The 17,608-nt window shown below is 35.0% G+C and overlaps 1 protein-coding gene across 48 annotated transcripts in view; it reads right to left on the reverse strand.

Annotated features, from left to right (window-relative positions):
* The window catches only part of LOC122295749 (disease resistance protein RUN1-like), a 101,272-nt gene extending 84,447 nt beyond the window's left edge, over positions 1–16,825 (reverse strand). For 9 of the 48 annotated variants that reach the window (XM_043104918.1, XM_043104920.1, XM_043104919.1 and 6 more), the window contains exons 1-7: positions 16,138–16,823; positions 11,216–12,338; positions 10,311–10,604; positions 9,300–10,202; positions 8,575–9,203; positions 8,363–8,428; positions 7,532–7,989 (exon numbers count right to left, since the gene is read on the reverse strand). In XM_043104918.1, coding sequence (XP_042960852.1) covers positions 8,661–9,203; positions 9,300–10,202; positions 10,311–10,604; positions 11,216–12,338; positions 16,138–16,655 — 3,381 coding nt within the window. In that variant the 5' untranslated portion in view covers positions 16,656–16,823 and the 3' untranslated portion in view covers positions 7,532–7,989; positions 8,363–8,428; positions 8,575–8,660. Of the gene's footprint in view, positions 1–336; positions 750–883; positions 987–1,510; positions 1,591–3,005; positions 3,180–3,548; positions 4,142–4,848; positions 4,979–5,243; positions 5,398–5,562; positions 5,688–5,816; positions 5,987–6,379; positions 6,497–6,625; positions 6,810–7,292; positions 7,383–7,531; positions 8,312–8,362; positions 8,429–8,574; positions 9,216–9,299; positions 10,203–10,310; positions 10,605–11,215; positions 12,339–16,137 lie in introns of those variants that run through there. The other 39 variants (XM_043104921.1, XM_043104910.1, XM_043104915.1 and 36 more) reach the window with 32 other exon arrangements.
* Between the last annotated feature and the right edge of the window lie 783 nt (positions 16,826–17,608).

Genomic DNA, 17,608 nt, shown 5'->3' on the forward strand with positions numbered 1-17,608 from the left:
CAACTGGTTACATTAAAATGAACAATTTAACCAAAGACTACTTCCTGGTTATACAAAACAGAACAATATCCTAGTTATGTCATAATGAGCAATAAGTTGTTACAATTCACCAATTGTCTTGTCCACCATGAATATTCCTAATCCTGAGAAATCAAGCCACAACTTGCTATACAGTGAAAACCAACAACTCAAAAGCAAAATTTTCTCTTTTCGTCGCCACAATTGTCTGCCAAAAATCTGTATTTATAATTCATGAAAGTATGAATCGGTAGTACATAATGATCTTAACCACGGAAATTACCAGAGTTTGGAAAGGCACACAAGCCATAAGTTTGGTTTCTTTTCTTTTTTAAGAAGAGGACGGTACCTCAATTTTATTGATTATCCTCACTTATGGTGGAGGAATACCGTGGTAACAAGCAGGACACATGGGATTTACAAATATTCAAGAAAAACCATCCCAAGCATCAAAATCCAGTAAAATAAAAACAACCTATACATTAAACTAAATAAATCAATCAATAAAACCAATCTAAACGTGCCTATTTATAAATCAAAACCAAGCAAACCACAACTTTACATGTAAACAACCTACGCCATAAGTGATCCAAACTTTTTTTTTTTTTTATATGTAAACAGTATAAGTGATCCAAACTTTACGATCACAAAACTCGAAAAAAACCAATATCTTGATCCTGAAAAAATGCAACCCCTACAACACCAAAAGGAATCTTTTTGGTCTATCCAGACTACCAAAAAACAAGTAAAGTAGCAAACAAAAAAGCTACATTATAGTTATTAAAAGCAACAACTTTACTTGTTCCCGGCTAGCAATCCAAAGCCAAAATTAAAAGAAATGCTCGTCAAAAAGGAAATTTCATACCCCACTAGATCTCAGAAAAGTGAACTGAAAGAAAAATCCCCACAAACGACTAGCCAAATGCAATCATGTCCTTCAATCTCTTCACCTGAAAGCCACGATAAATCTACATTTGTGTCATATGCACGGGACTAGTATACAAACTAAAATAAATTCTAATATAGTACAAAAGATTAAGTTCTAAATTAAGTTCTATAATCACAATAAAAAACTAAAATAAATTTTAAATATGCAATTTAATCTAAACAATGAAAAAACTATTAACGGATAATTATATGTTTAACAAAATTATGAATCGGGATCTCAACTGATTAAAATTATTCTAGATTATGAAAATATGATTGAATTTATATCAAGAATTTATCCCTCTCAATTGATATGAAGCAAGAATAATAAATCATTGAACGCATCAATAATTGGAAAAAAAAAAACCAATCTCATAAATAATATTACTAATCTTTAATGAGGTTTCATCCTTAACCTTTGTTGAAAATTTAGCTAGGCATATTCAAGAAAATAAATTCTAAAATATGAATGTAAATAAATATCAAATCCATATTTAAAATGAAACTAAAAAAAATTAAAAATTACACTGCTCTCAAAATGTTAAAATAGCTATAAGTCTGTTACCGTTGAAGTTTGTTATGGTTACAATTCTTTGCCTTCTTTGATTCCTTCCGCAAGTTTGATTCATTTCCAAACTTCAATTCCTTCATTAAGATAAAGTTCAAATTTAAGTAAGAAAAATAAATATTTCAAAACTAAGAAAAATATAAGAATTAGCACTATAAAATTGCAACTAACATAGATGTTTTCTTGCTCCAAATTATCATTTCCTCCACCATACTTTCTATTACTCAACCAAATGAAGTTAGAGGTGAGGAGGCTTGAGTTAAGAGGATTAGAAATTACAGTAAACAATGAGGGGTTCAAATATGAAAACTGCTGCTGCAAATAGGATGTTTTTGTTTTCTGTTTTGCTTCATTCTGAGCTCGAATATTTCATCCACTGGACTAGAATATATTGTATAGATGAGGGTCCTTGGAGTCAGAAGAGATTACATGTAAGAAGGAGAGGGAAAACAAAATGAGAAACTGTTACTGCTGCTGTCTCTTACAACTTTCTGCTGTTGTTGTGTGTGTTGCTGTTCCCCTTAGTTTCAGCTACTTAAGAGCTGGTTTTGATCTGAGATTTTAAGGTCATTTGGTTGTCCAAATGTCACATATTGAGGCTGAGTTGAAGAGATGAAATAAAAGCAAACTAAGGTGCTGAAACTTAATAGGAATCAAGGGTTGAAGTTGCTGAATTTTTTCTGCACTGGAAGGACAGCCAAGAGCTTGTGTATTTTCTTGTTTTCAAACCTTCCCTCTTTCTAATACATTCCTAATTACACAAGCAAGGATTTAGAAGTGATCAAATGGAGATAAACAAGCTAGAGAGTCTACCAAACAGAAACTAGGAAGGAATCAATTGCATAAATTTAGAGGAGAAAACGCATTGCAGAAAGAGTTTGCTGCTATGCTACAGTTTTGGACAGAATTAAAAGAGGGATCTTACCTGCTGCTTTGGTGGCTTCTATGGTGGTTGTGCTACCTCTTGAGGTGGTCTAGAATGAGGCAAGTTCAATAGCTACAAGAGGTTTGAGTTGAGTAGTTGAGGAAGAGGTGAAATAGGTTGTTGGTTCACTGCTGCACATTTTACTGGTTTGCTGTAATCTATGGTTGTTCACGTTGGTTTAAGCTTGAGAAGGTGGCTCACAAAAAAACACTGATTTCTAATGGTTTGAAGTATTAAACCAATTAAAAAGGGATTCAGGTAAAGGAAATGATAGAGCTAAATCTATAGTTAGAAACTATAATAAAAACCGAACTGCCTTAGACCAAAAACTGAGCAGAATTTTATTCTACCTCGTCAAGTAATAGGTTGAACTAATTTCTCTTGTTTCTACGTTCAAAAATATTTTCTCAAACTCATAAGCCCCTTGACAAAGCATTCTCGTGATTTCATAAGTTCAAACTCATAGGCCCCTTGACAAACCGTGTTTAAACACTCAAAACACAACATCATCTAACCAAATGAATATAATAGTCCATAAAAGAGTGAGGTAGAGAGTTAAACAGTTACCGAATATCGTGGCCAAGAGTTTAGCATTCGGTGTGGTCGAACATATTCAATATGTGGCAGAGAGAGACCAATTAATGGCCATAAGTTGCCGACTTGTGGTTTGAACAAAACAGAGGAGGAATGGAAAAGCAAGTGGCATGAACAAAGGGCTATGTAGGTTGTCTTGGGCATGAACTACCATAAAGGAAGAACAAGGAAAAAAAAAAATTGCAGACTTTGTTCAACCAGATTGAGTATTGCTTTTTAATTGTAAACAGTAAATTGAAGAATGACAAAGTTTTCCTCCAAACTGGCTTATAATTAGAACTATTGGTATAATTGGACGATGTGATAGTGCTTCTTTGCATTGAAAATGATGTCAGTGAACGTAGTGAAAGTGATTACACAACAGAGGCGGATATGATATATATGTATGTATGTATGTATGCATGCATGACAAAAATGCTATGTTTATAAAGAAACATATACAGAGGGCCTACCAATTCATGAACTAATATACATGCACATGTGAGCAAACATATTTTAGAAAGGAGATCAGTGTACCATGTAGATGAACGGCCAAGCTGGCCTTCCGCACAGTCAAAATGCTAAGAGCTTCTCTTCCTTCCTATATATGGTAGTAAGCCACCAGAGCAAGCAGATTCGGGTGTCTCAATCTCCCTAGCTTGCTCATATGCTCTTGAAACTCCTCTTTCCCCAAATTATTCATTTGTTTGAACCGCTTCACAACCATCACCTGTCCATTGTGCAAAGCAGCCTTGTAAGAAGACACAAAGACCCAAATGATCCACTGCTCAATATCTTAGCTGAGGCTTTAAGCAATGCCTGCTTATCAAACCTCTCCCTATCTTCCCTGACAAAGGCCAGCTTCACATTCTCAACCTTCTTGGTATTTCCACTGTAGTTTGTTGAGTCTTGCCTTGATTCGTTTGATTCCTTTATGCCTGATTTCTTTTGCAAGTTTAATTGTTGTACTAGAGCCTTTGTCAATAAAGAAGGTTGCCTCTTGTGGTTGATGAAGACCACCACACCTATTCCGATTGTTGCCATCGTTGCAAGTATGACAATCACTAGGACACTTGGAATTGAGCCTTCGTCACAATTACCCATAGGCATTCCACATAGCTCTAAATTTCCTGCCATTGATAGGACAAACCATCACTGCCTGAATGTTTTCACACATATTTACCCTTGTATATATGCATATGCGGGCTTTAGGCATTGTTTCATGTGGGTTTTCAGTTCTCTGGAGGATTAAGTTGGCTAATCAATGTCCAATATCAATGTGGAAAGTGCTAGATGCTAGTGATGCCTTGATATGATCATATATGTTCAGACATTATATTCAACTCAAAAGTTTTGAGTATATAGATATAGATCTAACAATTAATCTTACACCATAACAAAATAGAATCCAATAGATCACTTACAGGCTTAATCTATATTTTAGTTCAAAACATAAGACTGCATATTTGTAACTATTACTTTGTCACTTAGAGTTTGTCAGAAGTAGCCATTCCAGTTGATTAATGCGTCGTTGGGTTGAATGGCGGCCTTGAACTTTAGGAGGGTTTCTGATTCTGATGCCTCAGAAGAAGAGACCACAAATATGAAAATGAAAGCTTAAATACAAATCACCAATTACTAACTAATTACACATATTTTGTTATAATTATAACATATTTAGCAAGCATTAATAACTAACCGATTCATCCATTGTATACATTTTCTAACAGAACAAAATATGTAGGATTTTCTAGAGGAAAAGTGATTAATAATACTCTACCAATTTAACAATCTAGGCTCTTACATGTTTATGTTTATGGTATTGATAATAAATTCAATCTTTTGGAATGAAACAGTATTGGGTCACTTACTTTGCATATCCTACATCAACATGACAGGGAGGGGGTGCTGCAGGAACAGTGGCATGTCTGCAGTTGCATCCATTAGATGTAGCAATGCATCCTCATCTAAAGAAGTGTAAAGAACTTATTGTCATTATAATTGAAGAAATGTTCTACAAAAGAAAAATAGTTCATACCTTTTTTTAAAAAAATTTTATTTAGATTTTGCACCTATTGAAATAAAATCCTAGCTTCGCCACTACCTCTGCCACATATGATTAGCCATCAAGGTGTGATTAGATACAAGAGCTCCAGCAAGATAACCACAAAATGGCAGGCCAATATTTGTGATACTAATATAGAAGTCTTTCATTATGCATTAGTACATAACCTTATGATTAGTAACCAGTAAGCAGGGATTATTATTTCCTCAAGAGTTCATTCTAATGTTGAGACGGGTACAAATGTATGATAATAATCTCATCCAGAGCTTTAGGACCTTTGATTTATGTCATTTCTCAAACCAAAAACTTTCAGCAATTACCCTGGATTTTGACAAATGCAGCTCAAGAAGATCAACAATTACAGTATGATGAAAAAGAAAATCAACAACAATTTAGGTTCCCTTAACTTGCACAGACATTAATTAATTTCATCACAATGCATGCGTTTGCCAGAAATGTTAAGAAAATGAGCTCCACGCACATTACCTTTCTTCCCTCCACACATAAATTTGGTCATTAACTTCAGCCTTTTAATGGTGACCTTCTACTGCCTAGTATAACTCATCCAGCATCCTTTCCAATATGGGAAGACGTGATAATCTCATAGAAAGCTGAAAAGGCGAAAAAGGGATAAGAAATCAGGTCCAATACAAATCCTATTTGGTTAACCCAAAAAGAATCCAAGAAAATTATAACTCTTTTTATGTAATGTTGTACAATTCTAACCTTGTTCAACTTACCTTTCTTATGGTCATTAGGTCTGTAAAACATAGTTTTCAAGGCACTTAAATATCCCTTTAAATATCTGGTCTTGGTCTAAAAACATAGTCTTGGAGGCCTTTGAACATGTTTCAATATTCCTGGTGTATATATATGTACTGAAATTCCAGTAAAGTGGTCGAGGAGATTGCTGCAAATTCCACAAGCATCCTATGAATGCAAGTTTTGAGCTATTGCAAAACAATTCGAGATAGGTTCATTCTATGTTCACTTAAACTAAAAAATACATTTGAAAGAGTACTAATTTCCCATAAAAATGTTCTCTAAGATACATGGGATGTCAATGGATGCTTATTCACAAGTCACCATGAGATAATGCAATTGAAGTTCTAAACATGCTAATAGTGAAAGAATTTATTCCACAAACTTTTTTCATATCTGGTTTTGATCGATAAATATGCATGCAATACTTCAAAACATGCCTTGAGCACTCATGCCTTATGACGTCAAGTAATATGACATAATCATGCTTCTTTAAAGGAAAATCAGTCTCTCTTCATTGTTGGAAGTACATTAGGCATACCAATAAGCCTTCTTCAAACATTTATTTTTTCATCCCCTTTCCTGTTCTAGGTCATCAACTCCATAAGAAATCAAGGCTCTTACCTAAGAGGACTTTTATCAAAACCTGAGAAGAAAGCTAAAAATGTGAAAAAGGGATAAGAAATCAGGTCCAATTCAAATCCTTTTGGGTTAACCCAAAAAGAATCCAAGAAAATTATAACTCCTTTTATGTAATGTTGTACAATTCTAACCTTGTTCAACTTACCCTTATGGTCCTTAGGTCTGTAAAACATAACTTTCAAGGCCCTTAAATCTCCATTTACAGATCTGGTCTTGGTCTAAAAACAGAGTCTTTGAGGCCTTGAACCCGTTTCAATATTCCTGGCGTATATATGTACTGAAATTCTAGTAAGGTGGTCGAGGAGAATGCTGCAAATTCCACAAGCATCCTGTGAATGCAAGGTTTGAACCATTGCAAAACAATTCAAGATAGGTTCATTATGTGTCACTAAAACAAAAAAATAACTTTAAAAGAGTACTAATTTCCAATGAAAATTTTTTCTAAGATACATGGAATATCAATGGATGCTTATTCACGAGTCACCATGACATAATGCAATTGAAGTTCTAAACATGCTAATAGTGAAAGGATTTATTCCACGAACTTTTCTCATATCTGGTTTTGATTGATAAATATGCATGCAATACTTTAAAACATGCCCTAAGCACTCATGCCTCATGACGTCAAGTAATATGACATAATCATGCTTCTTTAAAGGAAAATCAGCCTATCTTCATCGTTGGAAGTACAATAGGAATACCAATTAGCCTTCTTCAAACATTTATTTTTTTTCATCCCTTTACTGTTTTAGATCATCGACACCATAATAGATCAACCAAAGATCACTTTAGAAGTGATTAAGGGCTCTTACCAAAGAGGACTTTTATCAAACCCGAGGAGAAAACCAAGAGTGGTAATTTGATTCCTTCAACAACTTTGATTCCTTTATGAACTTCAATTGCTTCATTAAGATAAAGTTCAAATTTAAGTAAGAAAACTAAATATTTCATGACAAAAAAAAAAAAAAAAAAAAGAATTAACACTACATAATAGTGATAATGCTTTATTTAATTTAGCAAACTTCTGTCCAATTCGGCTATCATCACATACCCAAGTGGAAGTTCTAAATCCAAATCTTCATTAATTAAATCATCATTAGCATCGTTGAATTTCCATCATGCTAGAGCTGGTTGAAGATCCCCGCCTCTTCTGTTGTGGGTTCCAAGTCATGCTCACCATCATCTCGCGGGTATCTCTTTCAAAGTTGAATAGGATCAATGAAATTGTCATTCCCATATAGTAGATGGACTCCAGCACTTTTGAAGATTGCTTTCTCTGAATCACTTTCAAATGTAAACCTCATATTATTATTCCCCTCCCTGTAACTTCTTGACAGAATCTCATGATCAATAGAATTTACAACTATGTATTGTAGCCATACACGATCATGTGGGTCCATTGAAGTCTATAGCCGCATCTCATGATCAGTTCTAATCTGCTGGCCGTTTATTCTTATTCTTTTCATCGGAAGAGGTCTCGCAACAAAACACAAAAACTAATGCCACGATCTGATGCCCAAAACACATGGACGCATTATGATCAATTTCTATTTCAATAGTTTTTATTTTTAACAAAATTATGAATAAAGCTATCAGCTGATTAAGATTATTCTAAATCATGATAAAAACATGATAGAACTATGTCAAGAATTTTATTCCTCTCAATTGAAAGCATCGACAATTGGTAAAATCAATCTCATAAATAATATTACTAGTTTTCAAGGAGGTTTCATTCTCAACCTTAGTTGAAAACTTAGCTAGGCTTGTTCATGAAATTAAATTCTAAAATATGAATGTAAATAAACATCAAAGCAGTATTTAAAACGAAACTAAAGAATAAAAATTTCTCAAAATGTAAATATAGGCGCTGCAAGTCTGTTACCGTTGCGGTTCTTTCCCCCAACTTTGATTCATTCCGCAACTTTGATTCCTTTCTTAACTTCAATTCCTTCATTAATATAAACTTAAATTTAAGTAAGAAAAATAAATATCTCAAGACTAATAAAAATATAAGAATTAACATGACTGCATAATTGTGATAATGCTTTAATTAATTTAGTAAAATTCTGCACAAATTCAGCTATTATCACTTACCCAAGTCGACGTTCTAAATCCAAATCTTCAATAACTAAATCATCATTAGCATCCTTGAATTCCATAATTCTCGTGGTTGAAGATTGTCACTTCTGTTGTGGGTTCCAATCGGGTTGCAAGTCATGCTCACCATCATCTCGGTATCTCTTTGAAAGTTGAATAGGATTAATGAAATTGTCATTCCCGTATATTAGGTGGACTCCAGCACTTTTGAAGATTGCTTTCTTTGAATCACTTTCAAATGTAAACCTCATATTATTATTCCCCTCCCTGTAACTTCTTGACAGCATATCATCAATAGAATTTCCAGCGATGTATTTTAGACATACACTATCATGTGGGTCCACTGAATACCCTGACCATCTAAACCCTGACCACCTATTTCCATTCTGCTGGCCGTTTATTGAGATAGTATAACTATAAAAACCCCATTGTGGAAGAGGTCCCACAACAAAACACAAAACTAATGCCACGATGTGATGCCCAAAACACATGGACGCATTATGATCAATTTCTATTTCAATAGAACTAGTATATGAAGTACTAGTCATCTTGCAATACTTGAACCACTTTGGAATCCTACTTCCTGGATATATAATCGTACTTGATTCTTTCTCCCGAAAGCGTTCCTATTAAACCAACTATATATATGTTAGATAACAAATACAAGCTATTAAATACGAAACATAAAGAAATTAGAGATCAAATAGATGAGAGATGTATACCTGTACCATTAATGGATCTGGCGCATGATTCCCTACATTCACGTGCATTTTATTACACTCCGATAAGTTAATCCATGTTAGCCGTTTTAAGTCGGGTGTACCAAATGAAGATTCTGTCGATAAATGAGGAAAGCGTTCCAATGACTCGCATCTTGTAGCATTTATCTCTTTTATATTTGGTGGAAGGTGTAGAATTTCTTCAAGTTGATAGCAGTAGCTCAAATCAAGTTCAGACAATCCAACAAATCCTTCGATGCATGGAGGAAGGCTAACAATACCACTACCATATAGATTTAAAATCCTCAAATTGGATGGGAAATTATATGTCCGAGATAAATTATTTGATTCTGGAGGCGACAATTCCATACTTGATGAAATTTCATTTTCCTGTGTACATGGCACGAATTGTCCATTATGCCCCACCTCCTTTCCAAAATTTACAAAATTTGGACAAGAAGTGATGGAAACATCCTGTAGATGTTCCAACTGAAAAATGTTTACTGGAAAATGCACAAAGCTGATGCAATCATTTATATATAACGTCTCAAGCCCAGTGAGGTATGTAATGGATGAAGGTAGCTCTTGTATTACTGTGCCTTCTAACCAGAGCTCCTTCAAATATTTCATTTCACACTCAATTTTTGGAAAGTATTCAAGACTAGTACAACGGTCAAGTTCAAGTAATTCTAGAGATCTCAACTTGAAGCTTCTTGGCAACTTCTTTAGGCTGGAACAATATCTAAAATCCAATTCAACAAGCTTATCCAAAAATCCAACAGAATCATGAACCTCAACTAAACTTTTACATCCTACAAAAATCAACATCTCTAGATTTGAGCAACTTGAAAGATCCGATATATTTGTCAAGTATTTACAGTATCTGAGGTCTATCCTTGTGAAGTTCTGTTTGAAAAGTAAAAAACAAATAAAATATATATTAATTGTTAAAGGAAATTTGCAGCATAACTTAAAAGTAAGACAGATTGACATATGAACAATAAAAATAGGTACCTTAAATTGCAATCCTGTCCCTAAATCTCTAATTTTGCTTCCTCCGATATTGAAAACAATGAGTTTCTCTCCATGAAAAGAAGATGGCAAAAACTCCAAAGGGGAATTGAACCAATCAAGAACTCTTAACTCATTAGAGAGATAATTCAATCCACCACAAAAAATACCATCATTGAAGTAACTAACTTTTAATATTCTGAGTTTTTCCATTTTTGCAAACACATCAGAATCCAAACGTATCCTGCTGTCCTTCCGAGGCATTTCTATCAATATGCCTTCAATTTGCTCCGTTCCCTAATGTGAGAATGCACAAGTGTTCTATAAAAAATCAAAGATAAATTCCCTATAATTCAACACTACTTGCGCAAGTGTTCATGAACTATATATAAGTTGAACAAGCTACGATTATATGTATTTTTCTTACAATACGTGTGTACATCACTATTTCATTTATTAAGAAGGAAATAACAAACATAGGCCTCACCTTTCTTCATATGGTGTTTCTATTTTAGATTACAAAAGGAATAGCCTTATTTTTATCATTCAGATTGCTAGAAATGAGTGTGTACGTTCAAATGTCAAAGTCATATATACTTCTTCCTTTTATTACGTATTACTCTGTTTAAAATACTAAAAAAGTATTAGATAATCATAGCATTTTGCCTTTTTAGAAAAATGGAGAAAATGTGAATTGGCTTTCATGATTTTATTTGTACTTCTTTATTAAAATTATTTTATTTACAAAATTGGGAAAATATTTCATGTAGAGGGTAAGTATGTGTCTATATAATAATTTATATGTATTTCTGGATCCATTTCTTTTAATTTAATAATAGCTTCAATTGGAAAAAAAAAAAAAACAAAAGAACTCGGAAGTAGAATTATATTTCTAGGGAAAATCTTACCTTATTTTTTTCAAGTACTTCACGAACATCTTCTTGAAAGTATAATCTACTCCGCTTGCCAGGTTCTTCGGGTGATTCTTGTCGGACAATTTCTCTACCCATATCTTCTAGTAAGTCATGCATCCTCAAATATTGGCGACCAATATAATCTTGATCAAGTGTTATGAGACATTTATCATTGAGCTTTTTGATACCGGCATAGGCATTGAAACCACAACCGTCCAGTATTTTAGTGACATATTCTCTCTCGTATCCTTTAAAGAAACATGCAATGTCAAGAAAAATCTTTTTTGTACGAGAATCTAATCCATCGTAACTTATTTTGAGTTTTTCGTAGATATTTTGTTCTGGAATTCTTTCGTACTCTTTCAATTCACTTTTCCAAAAATGAATATCTTCTCCATATAGATTTGAGCCTATCACTTGTAAAGCAAGTGGAAGGCCGGCAGCACACTTTAGTGCAAGTTTTATGACATCCTCAAAAGAATCATTAGGTTTGTCACTTTTGAAAGCATGCTGGCTAAAGAGCTGAAGAGCTTCATGGTAATCCATTTCCTTCATACGATATTTGAAATGAACAGGATGCTTAGTTAGTAAACCCTCATCCCTTGTTGTTATGATGATTCGACTACCAGAACCAAACCAATCGCATTTTCCACATAATTTTTTTAATTGGTCCAAACAATCAACATCATCAAGAACCAAAAGAATTCTTTTACGGCAAAGTCTCTCCTTTATCAAATTGATTCCTCGATCAGAATTATCAACTTTCAAACTTGAATCTTTACGAATCATGTCAAAAAGAATTTTTTGTTGCAACTTTACGAGACCATGGCCTTGATCTTGTTTTGTTGATTCTCTAACATTTGGAAGAAAACAACTTCCTTTAAATTGATCATTAATGTGATTATACACCGCTTTTGCAATCGTTGTTTTACCAATTCCACCACTACCGAAAATCCCTATCATGCGTATGTCATTCTCCTCAATACATAATAGCTCATTAATAACTTCTACATGAGATTGTATTCCCACCGGATACTCGGTCACATGCAAGTCAAAACGATTTGGTAAGGTTGTTGAGACCTCTTGAACAATCTTCTGGATAAACTCATATTCGTCCCTACCAAAGCAAAAAGATTTAAAGAAGATTCATGAATTTGACTTCCTCAAGTTAAAAGACATGAGAACATGATTTAGGCACAATTTTATTCTCATGTTGTAAATGACGTTATTGGCAGGGCACAAGTTAATTACTAAATGCAGGAAAATGATCCCTACCATTTGAACTAGACACATAATATATACAATTTTAGGTTATGCTAATTTTGCGCACTTTATTTAAAAAAAAGTGAAGCACACTATTAAAAAGATAATTTTTTTTTATATAAATCTCAAATTTATCTTTTTTTTTTCCAAACTGAGTACACATGTATTGAACTAACAACAGTTATAAAATGCAATCAATACATGTAGGAGTCTCCTCTCTATTCTCTCTAAGGAATAGAGGTGGTGAAATAGCAGTTATAACTAACTGCTCGAGTGAGGAAGCCATGAACGAGAACTCGATCGGAGGGATGAATGGATTGGAAGCTCAGTGGAAGAAATTGAGGTTATCGGAGGAGGAGAATGTAGTTGTAGATGTAGGCGAGGAGGCAGAAGAGGAGGTTCGGGAGCAGGGGGAAAGGAGTGCCATCGGGAAGGTCTGTATGGAGAGATCAGTTGGCAGAGAGATCATTTCTTCAACCATGGGGAAGATATGGCGCATCAGTAAACCTGCAGAATTCAGAGAGGTAGGGGATAATAAATTTGTCATTATATTTCGAACTCTTAGTGATAAAATGAGAGTTATGGATGGTAGACCTTGGTTGTTTGACAACCAACTGTTTGCACTCCAAGAGTTTGATGTGTTTACACAGCCAAACGAGTGGAAGTTTGAGAGTGAGCCATTTTGGATTCAGATCCATAATCTACCAATGGCGTATATGACAAAGGAGAAGGGTAGATTAATTGGTGAGACTCTTGGCAGGGTGAGAGAGGTGGATGTGCCTGTAGATGGGATTGGTTGGGGAAAATACTTGAGAATTAGAGTGGAAATTGCTCTGAAAAAGGCTGTTGTGAGAGAGAAATGGATCAAAGTGAAGGGGCAAAATGTTTGGGTTAATTTGAAGTATGAGAAAATGCCTAGGCTATGTTTTCACTGTGGATGGTTGGTTCATGGTGAGGATGGTTGTGTAAATGGCTCTAAGGGGAATGGTAGTGGTAAGAATGTAATGGAACAGTATGGATCGTGGTTGAGGGCTGAAGGGGGACCAAAAAAGAAAGGCTACTGGAGTGCTAATATAGAGAGGAATGGGAGAAGAAATGAGAATAGTGAGGGAGATAAAAAAAGGAGAGGAGAGTGTTTACTCTATGGGTGGAGGGTGGAGAATGGAAAAAATTAATAAGAAAGGTGTGGATGATATGGGGAGGGATGAGGGGAGTAAAAATAATGGTGAGGAAAATTAATGAGAAAGGTGTGGATGATATGGGGAGGGATGAGGGGAGTAAAAATAATGGTGAGGATATTTTGGAGGGTGAGAGTGGGGAAATAAAGGGTGGAGAGGTTAGTAATATGATGCTGAAAGGAACAGTGGGAGGGGGAAGTGTTGGGGCAAAAATAAATGGATTGTTTGGGGAGGTTAGTTTAGATAGTGAGGGGGAAGAAGATAGGCTTGTGGAAGGTGCTTTGGAAAATAAAAGTAATATGTTGGAAGGGGAGGAATGGAGAAGTAACAGTTATAAACATATGAATTTTTTTTTTTGAAAGTGTAACAATTCGCATGGCTAGCTGTATAAGTACTATACCAAAACTATCATCATAAGTGTTGAATCTGCCGATCGAAGAAGGTGCAGATCAGATGGCCTTTATCAAATTGAAGACTTAAAAAACGGTAAAAGCTAAGAAATGGAACTTTGAAAATAGTGAAAAAGGTACGTTGTCATTCTTTGTTCACCGTTTTCTTTAATCGTTGTAGTAATTTTTTTCAGTACGTACGTGACATTTATGTGTTAAAAAAAAAATGCCACCCATATTCAATTTATACCATAAGTTTGGTAAGGTATTAATTTGCAACTTGAAGTTTTACTTTGTACGGATAAATTTTACTTTGTACATTCCAATTTAATTTTACTTGGGGTAGAGATTATCTATATATATATATATATATATATATATTAATTTATGGTTAAAAAAAAGAAACAAAAAAAAAAAAAAAAAAAAAAAAAAAGACCGTAGTTCGTATTTGAAAAATGCTATTGCGCTTAAAAAACATCAATATGAACACAAGTTTTTATGAACTGAGGGCTTCTGCATTTTAATCATACGTAATGTGAAGCCAGCCCCAAAAGCCCAAGCCCAGACCACAACTAAGGCCCCAAAACCTTAGGAGAAGGCCAGCCCACTGCCCATCCCCTCAAAACGGCCTCGTTTTGTCCCATGAATTTTCACACAAACCCTAATCCCTCTCTCCTTCACCAGTCCTCCCTCTTGCTCGTTCTCGCTGATCTCTTCTCCCTCATCCCGTCGCCTTCCTCCCCCTCCCGTGACCTCTGTGCGCCGCTCTGCCTACCAACCACACCCACAAACACATACGTAGCCGAGTGTCATCCCTTCTCTGCCACCCCTAGCTGCCGCCGACCTCCATCAATCACAAACGAGAACTATGTTGCTCGTGAATGGTTTCTTGGTCTATAACTAGCTTGAGCCACCTCTCTCTTCCCTCCCTCGGCTTCTCGTTGTCTCTCTATCTCCCTGTCATCTCTCGGTCTCACTCTCCCTCCCTCAGATTTCTCCTCTCTCTGTTTTGTGCCGTCTGCTGCCACCATCCTCCATGCATCAACACCGCATCTCCTGTAATCCTCTCTCCATCTCTCTCGATCGTCGCTCTCTCTGTCTATCTCTCTCTGTAACACGAAACCCACACCCATTTTGTTTCGAAAACCCTAGCTGCCTGCACCTCGCAGTGCTATGTCCGCCAGATGCTGGCCACGGTGAGCCCTTACTCTGTGTGTTTGTCACACTCACTCACTCTCACACTCGCGCTCTTTCATTCTATATTTCTGTCTCCGCCTCTGTCTCTTTATGAAATTTTCCACCCCACTATCTCTCACCAGTGTACTTCTCCTCCTTCTGCCGTCTGTCACTTTCCCTCCTTCCGCCTCTGTCTCCGTCACTCTCTGTCCCTCTCATTCTCTCTGTCTCCGTCACACTCTCTCTCAGGCGGACGACTCCCCACTGCCGCCTTCCCTCTCAGTTTCCCCTCCCTCACTCTAGCTCCGCAACACACATAATCTGTTTCTTTCTACCTGAGACCCACCACACCCATTCAAGAGACCAATGCGCCTTCAGCTGACGGGAATGACCACAGGAAGCAGTAGAGCTCGGGACGCCTGTGATCATCCAGAGATTCTCCCCTTCGTGTGTAAGTGGACGTTGAAAATAATTTTTGATGTAAATTGTGAATTGTGATAAATGAAATTCGAATAATTTTCCTTATCATCCACGAATACCACACAACATTCTTCTTTTATTTTATTTTCTTTTTTCTTTTTTTCAAACAAATACTTGGTAAATAGATTTTGAAGAGAACATATCAATTAGTTTAAGCGGAATATAAATAAATAAATAAAATATATAAAGTGTGGTGTGTGATGCTCATGAAATTCTGTCTTGTGGCTGTGGCCGAGTGCCGTGCGAAGTATTTGGATGGATTGTGTAATTTATGTGGGCTGTGTGCTGGAAATTTCCGTCCCTTCTACTGAATTACAGCTTCTCAATATATATATATATATATATATATATTATAGTGTCAAAGGATGTAATCAGATCAAAAATAAAAACATATATGAATTGCTAGAGGGATAAGAGTTGTTGAAATTACTCGTCGATCTTCAAATGAAAACCGGATAGCTCGGCAGTTTGATTTAAGGCAGTCTTCCACTTCTGAACTTTAGCATCATCGAACTTTTCTTTATGTTTAGCGAACGCTGCTTCAAAACTTTCATTTTGGTGTCGTACTGTCGATGGCTCGACTTTGTAATAGACTGCTAGAACCTTCTGTTGCTTTGATTCTTTACACTCTAGGATCTTCAACAGCTCATCCAAACACCACGTAGATGACGCATAGTTTTTAGAAAATATTACGATCGAAATCTTTGACTCTTCAATGGCCTTTGAAAGTGCTGGTGAAATTTTTTCACCTTTTCTAAGCTCCTTGTCATCTTTATAAGTGTTGATTCCCTTTTGAATCAAAGCATGATAAAGATGAATGGTAAAATTATTGCGAGTATCGTCTCCCCGAAAACTTAAGAATACATCATGATTTGATTGCGAGGTTAAAAATGGGGAATTGGAGGAAGGAGAGGAAAGGACTCCCGGGAATGCGATGGTAGAAGTCATTATGAATGCAAAGTAGAATTAATTGGAGATGGATCGGGGAAGATGATGGAGCTCCTTATGTAAGTCTCGTTGCATGAGGAGGAACTTCTTGGCAACTTCCGCGTTGCATCGTATGGAATGTAGAGAAAAGAAAAGATGAGAGTAAAAGGTTGTCCAATGCATTGGTCATTGCGTTGGGCGGCGGCCTCTTTCTTCTCCAGCCCAACCATTCCTTTATTATTTTTATTAGAAATTCTAAACCCACCTATAGACTATAGTGGTTCCAATAATGCATCCTGACGTTTTTTTAAACATAATAATTAAATAAATTACTTTTTTAATGATGATGTGAATTTTTAAATAAAAAATATTTAAAGGTATTAAAAAAATGCATGAGAAAAAAAAAAAGATGAAATTTACTAATCCGCGTCCAAATTGGGTCCTGAAATTGGCTATTTTAACGATTTAATACCATATATTACAAAATTTTAAATTTAGTCCTTATTTGGCTATGGCTACATAAGATGAAAGTTGAATAAATTATTATTATAATATAATTTTTATTATTATTTTTATTTTAGAATTTGAAAAGATTAAATTATTTATTATATTTTTTATAAAAGTCTAGAAAAGTTATAATGATTAGATAAGATGAGACGAGATTAAACCAGAAAAGTTGAATAAAATATTGTAAAAATATTATTTTTTAATATTATTTTTATTTTTGAGATTTGAAAAAGTTGAATTATTTATTGTATTTTTTATGTGATAGTTTTGAAAATTTATAATGATTTTAGAAGATGAGATAAGTTGATTTGTATAACCATATGAAGGAATACTGTTCTTCCTTTAACTTTTTATCTTTTCTAATCATATATGTTTCTAGTTAAGTGAATAATTACTGATCAAATGCACTACATCAACGTGTATGACATGTATGATATAAAAAGCGGGGATCAAAAATAAATTATTTT

The sequence above is a fragment of the Carya illinoinensis genome, chromosome 15, assembly GCF_018687715.1.
Source record: "Carya illinoinensis cultivar Pawnee chromosome 15, C.illinoinensisPawnee_v1, whole genome shotgun sequence".
NCBI classification, from domain to species: Eukaryota; Viridiplantae; Streptophyta; class Magnoliopsida; order Fagales; family Juglandaceae; genus Carya; species Carya illinoinensis.